The 16,074-nt window shown below is 40.7% G+C and overlaps 2 protein-coding genes across 5 annotated transcripts; one reads left to right on the top strand and one right to left on the bottom strand.

Moving 5' to 3' along the window:
- Positions 1 to 1,118: 1,118 nt before the first annotated feature.
- LOC125288437 (macrophage-capping protein-like) lies at positions 1,119 to 8,671 on the bottom strand. 4 transcript variants are annotated; one of them, XM_048234825.1, is made up of 9 exons: positions 8,555 to 8,671; positions 7,365 to 7,558; positions 6,323 to 6,477; positions 5,464 to 5,625; positions 5,100 to 5,249; positions 4,746 to 4,832; positions 4,418 to 4,550; positions 3,286 to 3,377; positions 1,119 to 2,165 (listed from the first exon to the last, which is right to left on the bottom strand). In XM_048234825.1, exons 2-9 carry the CDS (start codon positions 7,555 to 7,557, stop codon positions 2,100 to 2,102), a joined length of 1,038 nt encoding a protein of 345 aa, XP_048090782.1. In that variant the 5' UTR covers position 7,558; positions 8,555 to 8,671; the 3' UTR covers positions 1,119 to 2,099. The 4 variants fall into 4 exon arrangements, with proteins under 4 accessions (XP_048090782.1, XP_048090773.1, XP_048090792.1 ...); XM_048234816.1 differs by having other exon boundaries at positions 7,365 to 7,597; XM_048234835.1 differs by having other exon boundaries at positions 3,286 to 3,374; positions 7,365 to 8,671.
- A 1,492-nt stretch (positions 8,672 to 10,163) lies between these two features.
- On the top strand, positions 10,164 to 15,686 carry slc25a35 (solute carrier family 25 member 35). The gene is made up of 5 exons (XM_048234847.1): positions 10,164 to 11,845; positions 12,128 to 12,193; positions 12,317 to 12,469; positions 12,914 to 13,048; positions 14,340 to 15,686. Exons 1-5 carry the CDS (start codon positions 11,474 to 11,476, stop codon positions 14,508 to 14,510), a joined length of 897 nt encoding a protein of 298 aa, XP_048090804.1. The 5' UTR covers positions 10,164 to 11,473; the 3' UTR covers positions 14,511 to 15,686.
- Positions 15,687 to 16,074: the final 388 nt, after the last annotated feature.

Consider the following 16,074-nt stretch of genomic DNA (forward strand, 5'->3'; position numbering starts at 1 on the left):
GTTTTGGGGTATATATAACAATATCTGTTAATTTAACAATCTTAGCAGTAAAATATTTTTAGCTAAGAATCCATTTCATATATGGGAGACCTTAGAGATAAGGAAAAACATTGTTGCATTTAGTTCTACCTCCGGTAGGGGTATCTCAAAAATGTGGGGCCATTGTCACCAGCCTATATGTTATCTCAATGAAACGGAAGTAGATTGGGAACAAAATAGAACGTTCAAGCATTGTTTTTGTTTTTCTTGTTGAAAAGGTCTATACTTCAAGTCATTTGCCTAGCTACCGTCGGGAACACCCACTGGCATGCGTTGACGGAACACAACTGTGTGTATGAGCCGTTACTGAATGGTACAGTGACTTTGTCTGGAAGTGTGGTCTATTGTCAGATGAAATGAAAATTGCGCTCTTTGGCTAGAAACACTTTGGTGTTTTTGGCGTACATAGAAGAATGGCTATACTGAAAAGAACCCCATGCCTAATGATAATTATGGTGGAGGGCTGTGCTATTGTGGGGCTGTTTTTATTCCCAAAGGCCTTGGGAATCTAATTAAGATGCATGGTATCATGAGCACCAAGAAAAACCTGAACATTTTCAATGGAAATCTGTCAATCTCTGTCAAGACACTAAAAGTTGGTCTTAATTGGATCATTCATCAGGTCAATGAACCAAAACAAACGTCCAGATCACAACAAATATTGTTTGCTGAACACAAAATCATACTTCAGACATTGCCATCTCTGTCCCCTGATCTAAACTCCATAGGAAAACAGTGGAGTGAGTCAAAGAGGAGAGAAAGTGTGGACCTAGGAATCTGGACGATCTAGGGAGATTTTGTAAAGCCGACGGTCTTAAATCCCTTGCTTTGTATTATCTAACTTTATGGGGTGTCATTGGAGAATATTACAAGCTGTTTTATTGGCAAAGGGAGGCTTAAGAAGGTATTACAAGCAGGGGTGCCAATAATTGTGAGCAATGTGTTTTTGTTAAAAATATTTCTTTCTTTATGAGATTTTCCTTTTTCTCAAAATAAATTAAATATGAAATAAAACATTTTCATTGTGAGATTACAACAAATCACCAACAGATTATGTTTTATACCGGTTTTTAGTCAACTTTAGCAGAGGTGCCAATAATTCTGGAGGGTACTGTATATACTTATACTTATGGAGAACTGACTCAGTGTCAGCATCAGTAAAAACTTTTTTTTTCAATTCTGTGGAAACTAAAACTGTGACCTTAGCATCGCTGGCACCGTGGTCATTCTAGTGAATTACGGGAAGGCTGTTTATGGTCAATAAGCCTGCCCTCTGTCTAAAGTTGCTATCTACAGTAGTCGGTGCCAACATTTGGGCCTTAAGTCAGGATATGCAGTAAAACAGGATAGCCTACTTACCAAGGATCAATGATCTGCTTTAAGAAAATGTACTTCTGACATTTTCCCTTTTGTATTCTTTATTATGTTTTTCTAGCTTTAGCTAAAATATTGTTTAGAAAGATGGTGGTGATTGATTCTGTTGGTGATGATAGGATCAGGATCCAAGGCTGTTTATCTTGTTTCTCAACCAAGAAGAAGTAAATGGATTTCTTATACTTTAGTACAACCACAGTGTTTTATCAACATTTTTCTAATTGTACATCAGTAAATACATAAGGAAGCCCCAGAGATGTTGGAGACACATCAATATACAAACTGTGAACTATTGGCTTTGATTAGATAATAATAGACAAAAGTGGTGCCTATCATAGTCTATTAGCACTGATAGATCTATAGTTTAGAGTAGACTATTGGGACTGATAGATCTATAGTTTAGACTATTAGCACTGATAGATCTATAGTTTAGAGTAGACTATTGGGACTGATAGATCTATAGTTTAGAGTAGACTATTGGGACTGATAGATCTATAGTTTAGACTATTAGCACTGATAGATCTATAGTTTAGAGTAGACTATTGGGACTGATAGATCTATAGTTTAGACTATTAGCACTGATAGATCTATAGTTTAGAGTAGACTATCGATCTGTTTTTTTGTCACTCCAGTTTCCATTTTGTGTCCCTCCAGTTCAGTGTATGTATGTCACTCCAGTTTTTTTTTTAACTCCAGTTTTTGAAAAATTGCTTAAAGAGGATTGATTCGCGGCCCTGAGGGAGAATTTCCACCTACAAGAAAGGAAAAAAACAGGTGTTAGTCAGCACTTAGCAGTCTGAGATTTTCTTGGGAAATTATACATGGTTCTTGCTCTCATGGGGGAAATACTCCCATGTGCGTAACTCAAAAGCGCTTAACTAGAAGTTCGTAAAAAAGGACTTTCGAGAGAACTGGAGAATGCGGGACACAGTCAAGTCAAGTCAAGTCACGTTTATTTATACAGCGCATTTCATACGCAGAGGTCATTCAATGTGCTTTACATAAACGCAGCAAACAGAAATAGCAAATAAAAGCATAGAAGGACAAAAGTCAAAGAATAGTTTAAAAAGTAAAGAATAAAAGAAAACATAAAACACAAAGGTAAAGGTACATAAAAGTATAAAAGGGCAATAGTTTAAAAGTGTTTAAAAAGTAATAATTAAAAGACATAAAAAACAACACAGAATGATTACTCAGAGATAGTGATACTAGTCAAGCACCCAGTGAACAGCAGCACTATATGGAGATTCTTGAAGTAGTCCCAAACAGTGAATACCCTGGACTCTTCCATTATGTATGTAGTATTTACATAATTACTAATTACTACATAAGCTTAATATGGGCACTAACTTACATTGTTCAGATGTACACTCTATACAGAGGAGGCTGATGTTACTGAAATGTCACAAGGCATGGAATGAACCGCACACCATATAGCTCCCGTGTGATTTCATTTTGTTTTACAGAGCACTTACATTTTTAAATCACATGGGAGTTAGATGGTTAGAGGTTTATTCCATACTTTAAGTTTAACATTTTTGAATCAGCATGCAACCTTTTTAAGTTTGGATTGTATGTGATTGTTGTACCTGTTACTGAAATGCTCGCAGTCTTAACAGGAGACTGCTACCAGGGCTTAAAAGCAAGGAACATTTCTGTGTCTGAAGTTATCTATTTTCAAATCATAAACGGCCAGGTCCACGCCTAAATGCTGTCACCGAGCCTGAGAACTTTAAGCCCTGTGCTACTGTCAGCACAAAACTTCAATCTGTGGTTTGACTTTCTAAAAATCTGTGGTTCGAGTCACATGCCATGATGTGGTTTTACTTTTACTTTCTGAGTTAACAGTGATATAAAATACCTGTGTCCTACCTGTGTTTCCAAGGGATAGCTCATCCGCTGGATAAATTGGTCAGCTATTTTCAGAGACATCATCTTCTCCTCAGAGTTGGCTCCATGCCCTGCTGGTCAGTCAATCATTTCATTAGCCACCAAAAGTAAACTCACTGCAAAGCATACTTGATCTTCACACACACAGACACAGACACACACACACACACCCAGATGGGCAGTATTTATGATAAATGTATTTAAAATATGTATTTTGTCATTTGTATTTTATTGAGTTGAAGAAAATGCCTTCGTATTTTGTATCAAAATACTTCATAGGTGTGTATTTTTGTAGTTTAACAATACTGCCAAATATTTTCGGGTAAAACCAATACTTCACAATCACATCATAAAAGTGTAAAACAGTTAATGCAGCCTCTGACTGGTGCTGACTTCTTGTGGTCAGAGTATTGAGATTCAGGAAGATGCTCCACTGCAAGATCATGCAGGTTGCTCACACACACTGTGCTGTACATTTCCTCTCTCGCACCAACCTCAAGTTTCTTGAGAACTTTACCACAAAACCATCAGCTTTTTCTTGAGAACTTTATCGACTTTAACAACTCGATATTGGTTTTTCACATTGCTCTCCGTTTTTTTTAACATAGATCTCACCATAGAGCTATGTGAAAACTCGGATTTCTCCTTTAATCAAACATTCTGTATCTCTCAGGTTCGGTCGTTAGTTTGTGCCACTTGACAAGTTAGGTTGTGACTTTTTGAGTACATCTCCGATTCAGTATTTAGGCTATAAGATGTAACAGGCAGGTCAGCATAGTTGATCTGTTGACCATTTGCAGATTTATGGCATGCCAGAGTAAAGCTGTTGCTCTCAAACACTGTCCACTTAATCGAGTCAGTGTACTGATGAAGGAATAGATAAAATAGACAGATATGGAATGTTTGCAAAGTGATTCATGCTCCTTTTAAAGAGTAGTACTGTACTTACTCTCAATTACAGTATTTTATTTTGATACATGGTGTGGCTACTGTATTTAGTAGTTTATTTTGTATCTTATATTGTTTATTAGTTTATTATTTAGTAGTTTATTTTGTATTTTATATCTTATTTTAAAATACATTTTGATGGATTTTTGCCCATCCCTGCACACACCTTTCCAGACATATATTTTGCCGTTGTAGCCATTGTCCAGTATGAAGCAGTCGTCTCTTTCTAGTAGCTCTTGACAAAAAGGGCATTTGTCAGACAACATGGTCAGTGCCATGGATCCTGTGGCATCAGACACCTGTGGAGGGAGAGAGAGAGAGAGAAAAAGCGAGACAGAGAGAGAGAGAGAGAGAGAGAAAGAAAGAAAAAGAAAGGAAGAGAGAGATAGAGATAGAGAGAGAGAGGTTCCAAGGTGACTGGAGGATGACTGACAAGTTTAGAGACGCTCAATCATGAGGCAGAAAGTACAACAGTGCTATTTGAGTCCCCTCACCTTGTACAAAGTGGCTGAGTTCAACACGTCTGTCTGGGTGTCATCCTCTGGTGTACTCTCTCCCAAACGTGGAATAGGTCCAAGAACCTGTAATTGAAGAAGTCCATTGTCTTGCCTACATGCTCTAGTAACCTTAGTGTCAATGTATCTGTGTCTGTAACATGTTAGTGTCACTAACATCTGTGTTGGTCATTTGTCTGTGTTAGTAATGTGTTTGAGTTATTGATCAGTGTCAGTGTCAGCGTCAGCGTCTGTGTCTGTGTCAGTAATGTGTCAGTATCAGTTACATGTCTGTCAGTAATGTGACTGTCAATAATATTATCCTGTTTATTTTTGCTGGTGTTGACCTCTGACCTCAACCATTTCCAGTGGCTCCTCTCCCTCTCTGACATAGATGATTTGGGCTTTGCTGTTTCTCTCCGTGTCACGTATGAGTGCAGCGATTTCCCGTACCTTCTGACGCTCAAACATGTTTGCCTTTGATCCGCTCCATGATACAATGGTCTGAACAAGTGCACAAAGACACACACACACACACAGGTGCATGATGAATACATTACATAATCATACACTTTTTCAAAGCCTTATCTCCCCAGCTATCAATGAGTCTCCACACCCCCATTACGCCCATTCACACCCAAGATTCGCCCATTCAAACCTTTTCATGTGCCTCAACACACACACACACACACACACACACACACACATGCACACACACCTCCCCCAGATCTAAGACAAAGCAGTCCCCTTTGTTGAAACTCTTCCAGCTCAGCTCAACCTCCTTGGCTCGGACATTGCGCTTCCCTTTGACCTGGTAGAGACGGTGGACCAGACCAGAAGCCCTCTGGGCCCTCCTAAAGCCAGACTCCACACCACCCTCCTTCAAACAGAATAGAACACAAGCAGATACATCAAAAGGATTCACTGTGTATCATTTTACTTGACACTTGTCATAGGACATAAGATCTGTAAATGTAATGTAAGACTTCAATAAATTGAGAGCAGATGGTAAATCTGATTATTTTGAGTTATTTGAGTGTGAGTTATTTTGAGAGTTGGTTTGCAGAACAGAGTCATGTGATCACTATTGGTAACGGCCTTGACAGTATTCTGAATGTCTGGTGCTGTGACAGTGTATGAGCATTTGTCACCCTCATGCCTAGAGCATGACCTAACACAGTAACATGACACAGTTATGATGACATGATTATGCCTAATCATGGGATATATGTTCGCATATCTATACAAAGGCTATGTCCCTCTTAAGCTGATGATACAGAGGGCAACCTTTGGAGCAATGAGGCTGGACTTTGTTCCTGAGTATTGTTGTTCTGGTTCTGGTGTTGTTCTCATTCATATTGGGTAACAATTTGTTTCCTGGAGAACTTTAATCGTCAGTAGGCAAACTGTCGGTGTGAGATCGGTCATGTGGTTGCTTGCCACCATTGCTCAATTAGTTTCCACCTTCATGGTGGAGAGCTGGTTGCCTACTACTCTCCTTGGGGCCTCATGTAATCCATGTGCCCCTGCAGATAAGGACACAAAGAATAAAGTCTATCTTGGTCAGCGTAGCTCACCTTGTAGCTGACTCCGTTGGGGAAGAGGCTCATGAACTCGAGTGTCTCGTAGCCCTGGACCTGCCGGTGCTGGACTGGGTGTCCGCCCAGGAAGTGGTCCAGCTGGATGGCCAGCATGGCACACGCCCCCTGCTCATCCCGTGAGGACTTCTCTCCTGAAAGGGCAAGGTTGGGTTGCAGTTAGGATATGGTTGGTTGGAGCCTTTCTTGAACTCTCTGAACTCGCTGGCAAGCTAATAAACTTGTATCATGGTGACACATTGTCAGGGTTTGTTTCAGTCTCACGCATACACGCACACGCACACGCACACGCACACCCCACCTGTTAGTGGTGGTGGGATAAGGACATAAAGTTATGATTATCTACATATTGTAACTAAGAAGCCAGGGATCTCCTTCTGTACATCCGTGTCTGTCTTTGTGTTCTTCACATGAACCGTTCACACTTGGCGAGTGTAAACACTGTGTCAACTGGCATAGTGAGACTGTTACAGACTGTTGCTGACAAGAAAACAGTTAGCAGATTTTGACCTCTTCTATATGGCAACTGAGGAGGGGAACAGCTGCTGTGTTATACAAGTGGTATTTGCAGTTGCCATATTGGAGAGGTCGAAATCCAAAATCCAATACTGGACTAGAATGTTGAGAAAAAGAAAGAACTTCTAATCCTCAATCCCTTTCACCCTCTATCTCCACTTCAAGACTTTTCAAATCAACCTTATAGCCATCATATTCAATGAGGTTATTTCCTCTGGCCCTCTTGACTCAGTTGACTTACCATTTTCGAAATGTAAAAAAATAGCACAACAAAAAATCATTCATAAAAACTATCAATGTGTATGGCAACTGCCTTAATCTGATTTTGGCCTAATCTCACTCCAACAAATCCCCCCAAATTTCAATTCTGCTTTATAATCCTGTCTAATCCAGTCAAATCCAGTCAGTCTGTTTCCAACCAAAGCCTCCACTAGGACACGCACTCTTTCTCTCTCTCTCTCTCTCTCTCTCTCGGTTTCTCTGTCTCAGAACTAACCCTACACACCCATCCACATGTGCAGGTCCGCTCCCTCCTCTCCGCGGTTGCTCAGCACCAGGTAGGCGTCCCCGTTGAAGAACACCCCCAGCCGCTCCGACTCAAGAGGCACGGCCTTCATCTTCTCCACCCTCCACGCGCGCAGCCCCGGCTCGCGGACCTCCGGGCCAAACTGACCCGGCACAGCCCGGAGAGGAAGCATCCTGCCGGGGCAGATGAGAGGGGTCAACAGGTAGGGCGAGCTGGTAGGGGAGTCCAAGAACGCGAAAGAAAGCGCTGTGTCAAAGCTGGAAGTAATTAGGAAAATAATTATGATGAAAGGAAAGCCGCATCAAATACATTTCAGATTAACGACGAGGGCCAGAAAAGGAATGAAGAGTATCCGGAGAGAAAAGCGAAGAAGAAAAGGATGACAAACACGAAGAGCAAGAACAAAAAAACATTGAGCGGACTTGAAGGGGTACACTGAAGGGGAAGGAGAGATGGGGTCAAAAGAAAGGCAAGAAGGGGGGTGTGGTGGGTCCATTAGAGGAAGACAAAAGGGAAAGGATGGTAGGTGAGAGAGCAGAGAATCCGGGCATAATGGCAGCGTAAAATGAGACGCGATTGGACAGGGCAAATAATTCATGAGGCAAGCCGATGCTGAAATCATAGTGAGATTAGAGAGGTGACGGGGCAATGGGGCCGAACTGCGGAAGAGCGCAAGAGGCACAAGATGTCCATAAATCCCACAGTTTCCCCTTTCTGGCATTACTCAAAGGCTTTGCTCAATGTGTTGCTATTTATGATTTTACAAAATAATTTATTCTCATCAAGTTTGGTTTATTTCATTATTTTCAGAATACAGATCAATATGTTCTTGTTTACGATCATATCTTGTCTATCACACAGCCACCAGGTCCAGAAGTTGGATGTGTGCCTTTTAGAATGGCTCCTAAATATTCAAAAAAATAGTATTTCCTCAGTCGAATTCACCAGATTTGTTGTCATTACTGGTCAACATTAAATCTTCCTTTGTGTCATGTTAAGTCTAGCTCTAGCATACAGAAAGCATCTTTCAGACAACCAAATATCCTTACTATCAGTATGATGTCACAAATATACTATTGATTCAACTTCATATATTGTAACTTAAGGTCATCTAATGTTTTGGCAATAAGGACTCCAACCAGCAACAGATTGATTTGAGGTTTTCTTACCTTGTGGTTTATCCTCTTGAGCTTCTAGTCCTCTTCAGACTTCAGAGATTAGACTGTGGTGTGTGTTACCGTTTCACAGTACTACTTATTGTGAAAAGTGACTTCCCCAGTGGTTTCCTGAAGTCATCATCCAGCTCAGTAGTTTTGAAAGGCAAGTGCAGTGACTGAGACACAGGCCATACAGTGCATCATACCTCCAGTGGACCAGAACTCCCACACATGTTAGTCCAAGAAAGGTTTTCTGTCCATATTTTTGGAAGATTATGTTTCACTACTTCTTTGCACCTGTAAACATGCATTCTCTTTGGAGAAACAAACATGGAATGGAAATTAATTCATTATCTTAACCTGCCTGGTGCAAAAGTAAATGCAGACCTGCACTGGATTGATGATAACAACACTGCTATACACAGTATTGTTCAACCATTGTTTGCATTATGTAAAGTTTAATTAATCATCAGCAGAAATAATCAGGCAACTCCTTATTCCAAGTAATACAGAATAGAATTCAGCATTGGAAAACGGGTAATGGAAAGACATAATGGTACGGAACACTTTGATACAGTAAATTGCTAAATACTGCCACTAGGGGGAGATCTCACCGTATTTTTCATCATTCAGGCCGTATTTGGCCTAATAAAAATCAAGACTGGCAAAGGTCAACAGAGAAACTTGTGTAACTAATTACACAGGCAGGTATTGTAAACAGCCTAAAAGGGCAGTCCAGGGATAGCCAGTGTGAAATGTGACTATATTGTTTATAATAGCCAATCATGATGTAAGGGAAAAGGCTAAAGGTGCTTCTGCTTCTACCACTGTGATGCTGTAAAATTTTCTTTGGAAAAGGAGGGTAGTGGTGAGTGAGAACTCCATGGAGGTTGGTTATACGGAGAAAGCTTATCTTGGGATTTGTGGGAGAGTCGCTTGGTGTACCTCATAGAGGAACATAATATGACTGACGTACAGTGCTGCATGTATCTGAAGAAAATCACACTTCTTAACTTCTCCCCATCCCCTACTCCTGCAATTCCTTGTAAACCACAAGTCTGACATGCTCTCCCCCTTGGTTGCTCAATAATTGTTGAAACTCTGCTTATGTATGCATATGTATATTTCACAAAATGTTCAAATGTTTGTACAAAAATATATGTTCTAAAACCACACTCATCCTCATATTCTCTACAAGGTCACATAAGAACTAAAGACAGGTTTACAATGACAAACAAAGATGACACCCAAATGTACATCTGTATTTGCATTGCACAAGTATTTATTATGATACTACACACATCTATGCATGTGCGTATGTGTGAGTGTGTGTTTGTGTGTGTGTCAGTGTGATTTTTAGTACCAGTATGTGTGTCTCTGTGTGTGTGTGTGTGTATGTGTGTGTGTGTGTCCCCGATGTGTTTATGTACGTATGTGTATGCCAGTTTTGTGTGTGTGTGTGTGTGTGTATGTACAAAATTGTGTGCACTGTCATTGTGTTGAACCAAATGTGTGTATGGTGGATGAAATCAGTCCCTGCCATTCTATTATATGCAAACACTTTTTAATCACACCCAATCTGGGATTCCTACTTTGTCAAACTCATAAAAATTCAGACCAACATACTACCAAAAAAATGGTTTTGGGAGTTATGGGACAGTTTTACTGCAGTGGATTTCTGTGTCCAAAATATTGCATTTGTGTAGTAAAATGCAGTGTAGTGTAATGCAGTTTTCCTTGTATAACATGTTGCATTTCTTGCATATGAACTGCAGTTTTGATACTTATGTGGGTGGGTGGGGGTTCTATTCATGCTGAGATAGTGTAGGGGCGGTATAATTACAGAGGGAGCCTTGTACTGTAGGACTGAGAGGGTGGGTTTCATTCACTCATCCCATTCTCAGACCTCCTCCTTTTCTAAATATATAGCTAGTTAACCGTTAACCTCTCCAGGCTACTAAACATGCTTATTTGTGTGTTAAATGGAGTTAAATCCATATTTGCTTAATTGGGTTATTTAATGGAGCAATAGAAAATATATTAACATCCTATAGGCTTTACAGGCAGCTCTTGCTCTTGCATTCCCCTTTCCCACCGACCCCCCTCGGATACCAACTGAGAGCCAAACTCGTGAGTCATGATCCAAGTTAAACGTTCACAGTCAGCCCTCAGAATAGCCTTTTCATAACAATGGGGACTATCTGACACAGCAAGTACAACTAGATGAACTGCACAAGACAAAGAGGGCCCTCTGGGCTAACCCTATCACATGGTTATTCCGAAGGCAAATGCAGGCTGAAGTTACAGGACACCTCGCTATAGGCTACATTTTCGTGCGCTAGACGTATATGTAGCCTATGATATCATAGACATTTGATTAATTTATTTAAAGGAGCAATTTCAAAAAAACAAATAATGTCAGTGACTAGACAAAGGCCTATGCCCTATTTTAACACTCATGTCATGTTATAAAAATGCATGATACATCTGTTGGTAGCCATAACTCAAAACACGATGCAAATATGCAACGTTACTAAAGTCACGTGGAAATAGACCGTGTTTTGGATATCCAATCAAAGGGGGCACGATGAAGGTTGGAGCAGCATCTCGATTTTAATTGGATAAGACGCAAAGCCTCAGGTTTGGTCGGAGAATCATACGTTGACATAATGTACGAGCATGATGCCTATACGTTGTCGTGAATGGCGTAAAGGGACGTAGCAAGGCTTTGAATTGTATATTACCGTTATGCAATGTAGTGACTTTATACGGGACTTTTGCTGAATACCTTTGCTTTTTTGTATCACCCCCAGACGTTTACAAGACAGTGGTGAAATCAGTCAAATGAAACAATGTAACGTTAGCATCGCGGCTAAATTCATTAATAGCATCTGTCGACAACTGTAGCGCCCTACAACAACATAGTTAATCATGGATTTCGTTTTGAGTGGGATGGCTGCTTGTGGGGCTTGTTTATTTACAAACCCACTCGAGGTAGTGAAGACGCGGATGCAACTTCAAGGAGAGCTGAAGAGCCGGGGAACGTACCAGGTCTACTATCGAAATGTGTTTCATGCCTTCTACACAATTGGCAAAGTCGATGGACTTGCGGGATTACAAAAAGGCTTGGTACCAGGACTCATTTATCAGTTCTTTATGAATGGGGTGCGTCTCGGTTCATATGCCATCATCGAATCCGCCGGTTACATTCAAACTGACGGCAAGGTCAGCGCGGTGAAGAGCATATTGGCAGGGGCTATTGCTGGGGTCGTCGGTGCCTACATGGGCAGCCCGATTTACCTGGTAAGTCCAAAATGTCGCTTTAGCTGGGTATGTTTCCTAGTACGGATTACTACCCGTGTTAGTGTGATAACCTAATCTGTTTTGATTGACAGAATGACGGGTGCAATCGATATTACATTGTTAATATGAGCCAGAATCAAGAGTGAAAAATGAAAGCGAATGCTTACAACAGTGAATTTGGGGGTCCAAATGAATAGGCGTGCCTTTGTATGCACTTGCTTCAGTCGATTTGCATCAATACGCTGTTTAATGGTTCTGAGATGATCATGTTCTCGTGTCTAGGTCAAGACACATCTACAGAGCCAGGCAACGTCCTCCATTGCCGTTGGGCATCAGCACAGACATAGGGTTGGTTAATTACGTTTGCCATTTTGTATGTTTTTTTTTTTTATTATTATTATTATTATTATTTCCAGTTTCAGTCTTCATTTCGAACCCCAAGATTTACAAGTGTTCTTGCTACTGTGTCAGGGGATGCTTCATGCACTGGCGGCCATCCACAAAAAGCATGGCATGATGGGATTGTGGAGGGGTTCCAGTGCTGCTATTCCAAGGGTCAGCGTGGGTTCAGCTGCCCAACTCTCCACTTTCTCCTCCTCCAAGGAGCTTGTAACAGATCTACAGGTTGGGTCTGAAGCCACAGAGAGCTTAAATATGAACTGGAAATAAGATTGAATAATATTAAAAGTTTCACTGTTGAATTATACATTGTTATATATGGTGTTGAATAGTTACTTTTGCTATTTCTACTTTTACTATTTCTACATGCATTCCAGATTAATAATATTGACTGCTATAGTAGATTTTAATATAGATTAGTTCTTGGAATTTGCATATGTCTATCAGTGCACACGTTGTGTAGGTAGATATGGAGAAATTCCACTGGAAACTCCAATGTGAATACACACATTACATAACACTCTCTTACAGCAAATGAGGAACAGAAAAAAACCCTCAGTGGTCTTATTTCAACATAAGAGGAATACTGGCTTATTCAGGAATGTTTGACTTTTGATTTTACTTGCTAAATGTCTCCCAGACTCAACCTGTGCTCTTGTTATCTCTAAGCTGTTTCCAGAAGGCAGCTGGCTGATAGGCTTAACCGCTGGAATGGTCAGTAGTGTGGCGGTGGTGATGGCCATGACTCCATTTGATGTGGTCAGCACACGACTCTACAACCAGCCAGTGGACCACCTCGGCAAGGTAAGAAGACATGGTCCAGGGTTTCCACTCTAAGTCAAATGTAAAATTCCATGGCTTTTCCCTGACAAAAAACCTGAATTTCCATGACTAACTATATAATTAAAGTGATGGTTCGGAGTAATTTCACCCTAGGGTCCTTTGCACCATGACCCGAGCCAAACACCCTCCCAGAACCTTTTTTCCCTTGGTCGAACCCTGGTCGAGTAGCGCTGTCAGAAACGGATGACGTTCTGCAGTCGTAATGGAACCAACTTTTATCTCGTAAATTACCCCACTAATAATGCCCTGAATGGTACGAAACTTCTACAGCAGTACAAGTGCACCAGGAGTTTTAAGGAGTTTATTTAAATAACACTTGCCTGATTATCTGCTACTATACCGTTGCATCGACGTTTCTTACGGGTAATTTACGAGATAAAAGTTGGTTCCTAGCCTGGGTGTTCCCATGCTGCCTTGCGCGCGATTTGATTCACGCTGCTAAGGCAGCCTGGAAACTACCGCCCTAATTTTTGCCTCAGATAGGGAACCAATCACAGAACAGGGGGGAAAGCAAGACGATGATGAGCTATGCACAGACACATTTGATAGACATCCGTGGCACCCAATAAACGGATCTGGGTATTTTTTTCAAATACGAGAAAATGAACGTTTGGTTCCCAGACCACGTCTCATTGAGAAGTGGTGGCGCTAGCCAGGCTAGTTGGTTCCATTAAGACTGCAGAACGTCATTAGTTTCTGACAGCGCTACTCGACCAGGGTTCGACCAAGGGAAAAAAGGTTCTGGGAGGGTGTTTGGCTCGGGTCATGGTGCAAAGGACCCTAGGGTGAAATTACTCCAAACCATCGCTTTAATTGTACAATATACCAACCAATGAGTTCAGAGCAGCCGCGTAGCGTTCCATCTTTTACTTCTTTAGAGCGGGAGATGAATAAATGCGCATTGAATAAATAAATTTGGGCTACTCAAGCAAGCAGTAAAGCGAATAACCAGATATACGCCAATTCTGCCTGGAAATATTTGAATTAATGTATTATTTTCGGCAAGTACATTTTAAACTGCTACAACAAAATTCCCTGATATTCCATGACTTTGTCCCAAAAATGATCAAATTCCCTGACTTTCCATGTCTGGAATAGACTTTCCAAAATTCCATGATATTCCAGAAATTCCATGACCCGTGGGAACCCTGATGGTCGTTGAAAACACTACACAAGTTACACAAGCTCACCTCCTATGTGTGAATTGCGTGTGGAATTCATGACATGAGCGTCTGGCACTTCTCATCCACAGGGCGAACTTTACCGGGGCTTCAGCGACTGCTTCTCCAAAACACTGAAGAAGGAGGGAGTTACAGGCCTCTACAAGGGCCTGGGCGCTTCATACTTCCGCCTCGGTCCACACACCATCCTTTCTTTGGTCTTCTGGAATGAGCTGCGAAAGGTTTACCAGAAACACAGTTAGTACCTTAAGGGGAAATGTGTGAGTGTGTATGGGAGTGAGCGAGCAAGCAAGTGAGGGAGGAAGGGAGAGTGTAGAGATCACTCCTGATAGGACAAAACTACTCACACACAAAGCTCTCAGGTAAACAGATGTCTCATTTGCAATGGATGCAATGCTAGTTACTTAAAAGAGGAGGCCAGTGTATACAGTATGCCACAGGAGAATGGAAGTATGTGGTATGAGGAGTGTTTTTTTAAATAGACCTTCTGATATGCAAAGGGACAGCATGTCCTTTAGGCATACAACAAGGCCATAATGCATATATAGCAAGTTACATCTTCTCAGATTACTAACGGGAAATAATGAATAATTTTGCTTAAAATGTTTAAGCACCTATAGAATGTGTACGTTAAATATGCTATCTTGCAATGGGATGCCAAATAGTTTCACAAGTTTTAGTTTTTAAAATGTATTATATTTTAAAGGTATAAATATTTTCAAATTCCATGATGTAACTGGAACAGTAAGCAAATAACATTTCTGAATACAGTAGAGGCAAAGGAAAGAGGAAGGGGTGTGATGTAATGTCTTTATGAACAAACTGTTACTCAATATTACTGACTTATGACTCTGGTTAGACATTCCACAGTCATTTTTACAAAGATTGGTGATGGGACTCAAGATTAGAAAACCAGTGCGAAGGTATGCCCTTTCGGAAGCTAGTAGTGCAACCAAAACATATGGGAGGATTGCTCACATAATGGTCGTGGTTCTTCTCATACTGGCATTCGTTTGGTTTTGGTGTGATGCAGTACAGGGGCCCGCTTCATACTCATTCCCAACTTAAATGAAAGACAAACTGGTCTTACATTGGTAAGACTGAGAAACAATAGTCAATGTTGACAGTATAGTGTTGTTTCTAATGACACTTGCTTTGTCCTTGTACTTAAGAGATCATTTGCATGTCAGTGGTTTGAAGATGACCAGTGGATTGTGCTGAAAGAAAACATAAACCCTTTGCCTTACTTTAGAATAACTTTTGATACAGAGTATAGCGCTTTTTTGTGATGCTTGATATAGGAAATGTACTGATACAGATATTGTAAATCTGCAAATACAGCAGATATATTGGCATTAATTGAACTGGTATTTGAAACTGACCGAAATGAATCAACAATAAATTGTGTTAAAATAAAATACTTGGTCTATTCACTATTCACAGATGTTAAGGGAAAACAAAGTTAGGAGTACTGAAACATCCTCTGCCCAAGTGTCTCAGTTAAACATTACATAGACGCTGTGGCCTTGTTGCATTACAATGAATGAAAAGAGCCTGGTTTCTATGACAACCTGAAAAGAATAATGTTCCGTCACACTTGATATGTTTACCAGACTCACAAACAATTCAAGAGAAACACCCATGGGAATATGAGTCTAGGGTGGTAAGAAGCATGTAAGAAAGTTAAGGAAAAAGTTTTACAGGGACGCTCTTAATTACTTCCACGTTTAAATGTCAGGTAATGTTTAACAAACCATTTAAATAATTCGGCCAACACTTCAACCAGTATGAGCACACATTCTCCTC

The sequence above is a fragment of the Alosa alosa genome, chromosome 2 (assembly GCF_017589495.1).
Source record: "Alosa alosa isolate M-15738 ecotype Scorff River chromosome 2, AALO_Geno_1.1, whole genome shotgun sequence".
NCBI classification, from domain to species: domain Eukaryota; kingdom Metazoa; phylum Chordata; class Actinopteri; order Clupeiformes; family Clupeidae; genus Alosa; species Alosa alosa.

What these genes read in the sequence shown, in the direction of transcription:
- LOC125288437 (XM_048234825.1), bottom strand. Translation starts at nt 7,557, where the DNA reads ATGCTTCCTCTCCGGGCTGTGCCGGGTCAGTTTGGCCCGGAGGTCCGC. An exon ending in CCAACGGAGTCAGCTACAAG is followed by an intron (nt 5,626 to 6,322) that starts GTGAGCTACGCT and finishes TTCTGTTTGAAG; the next exon opens with GAGGGTGGTGTGGAGTCTGG. An exon ending in CAAAATATATGTCTGGAAAG is followed by an intron (nt 3,378 to 4,417) that starts GTGTGTGCAGGG and finishes TTGACTGACCAG; the next exon opens with CAGGGCATGGAGCCAACTCT.
- slc25a35 (XM_048234847.1), top strand. Translation starts at nt 11,474, where the DNA reads ATGGATTTCGTTTTGAGTGGGATGGCTGCTTGTGGGGCTTGTTTATTT. An exon ending in TGGGCAGCCCGATTTACCTG is followed by an intron (nt 11,846 to 12,127) that starts GTAAGTCCAAAA and finishes TCTCGTGTCTAG; the next exon opens with GTCAAGACACATCTACAGAG. An exon ending in AGCTTGTAACAGATCTACAG is followed by an intron (nt 12,470 to 12,913) that starts GTTGGGTCTGAA and finishes GTTATCTCTAAG; the next exon opens with CTGTTTCCAGAAGGCAGCTG.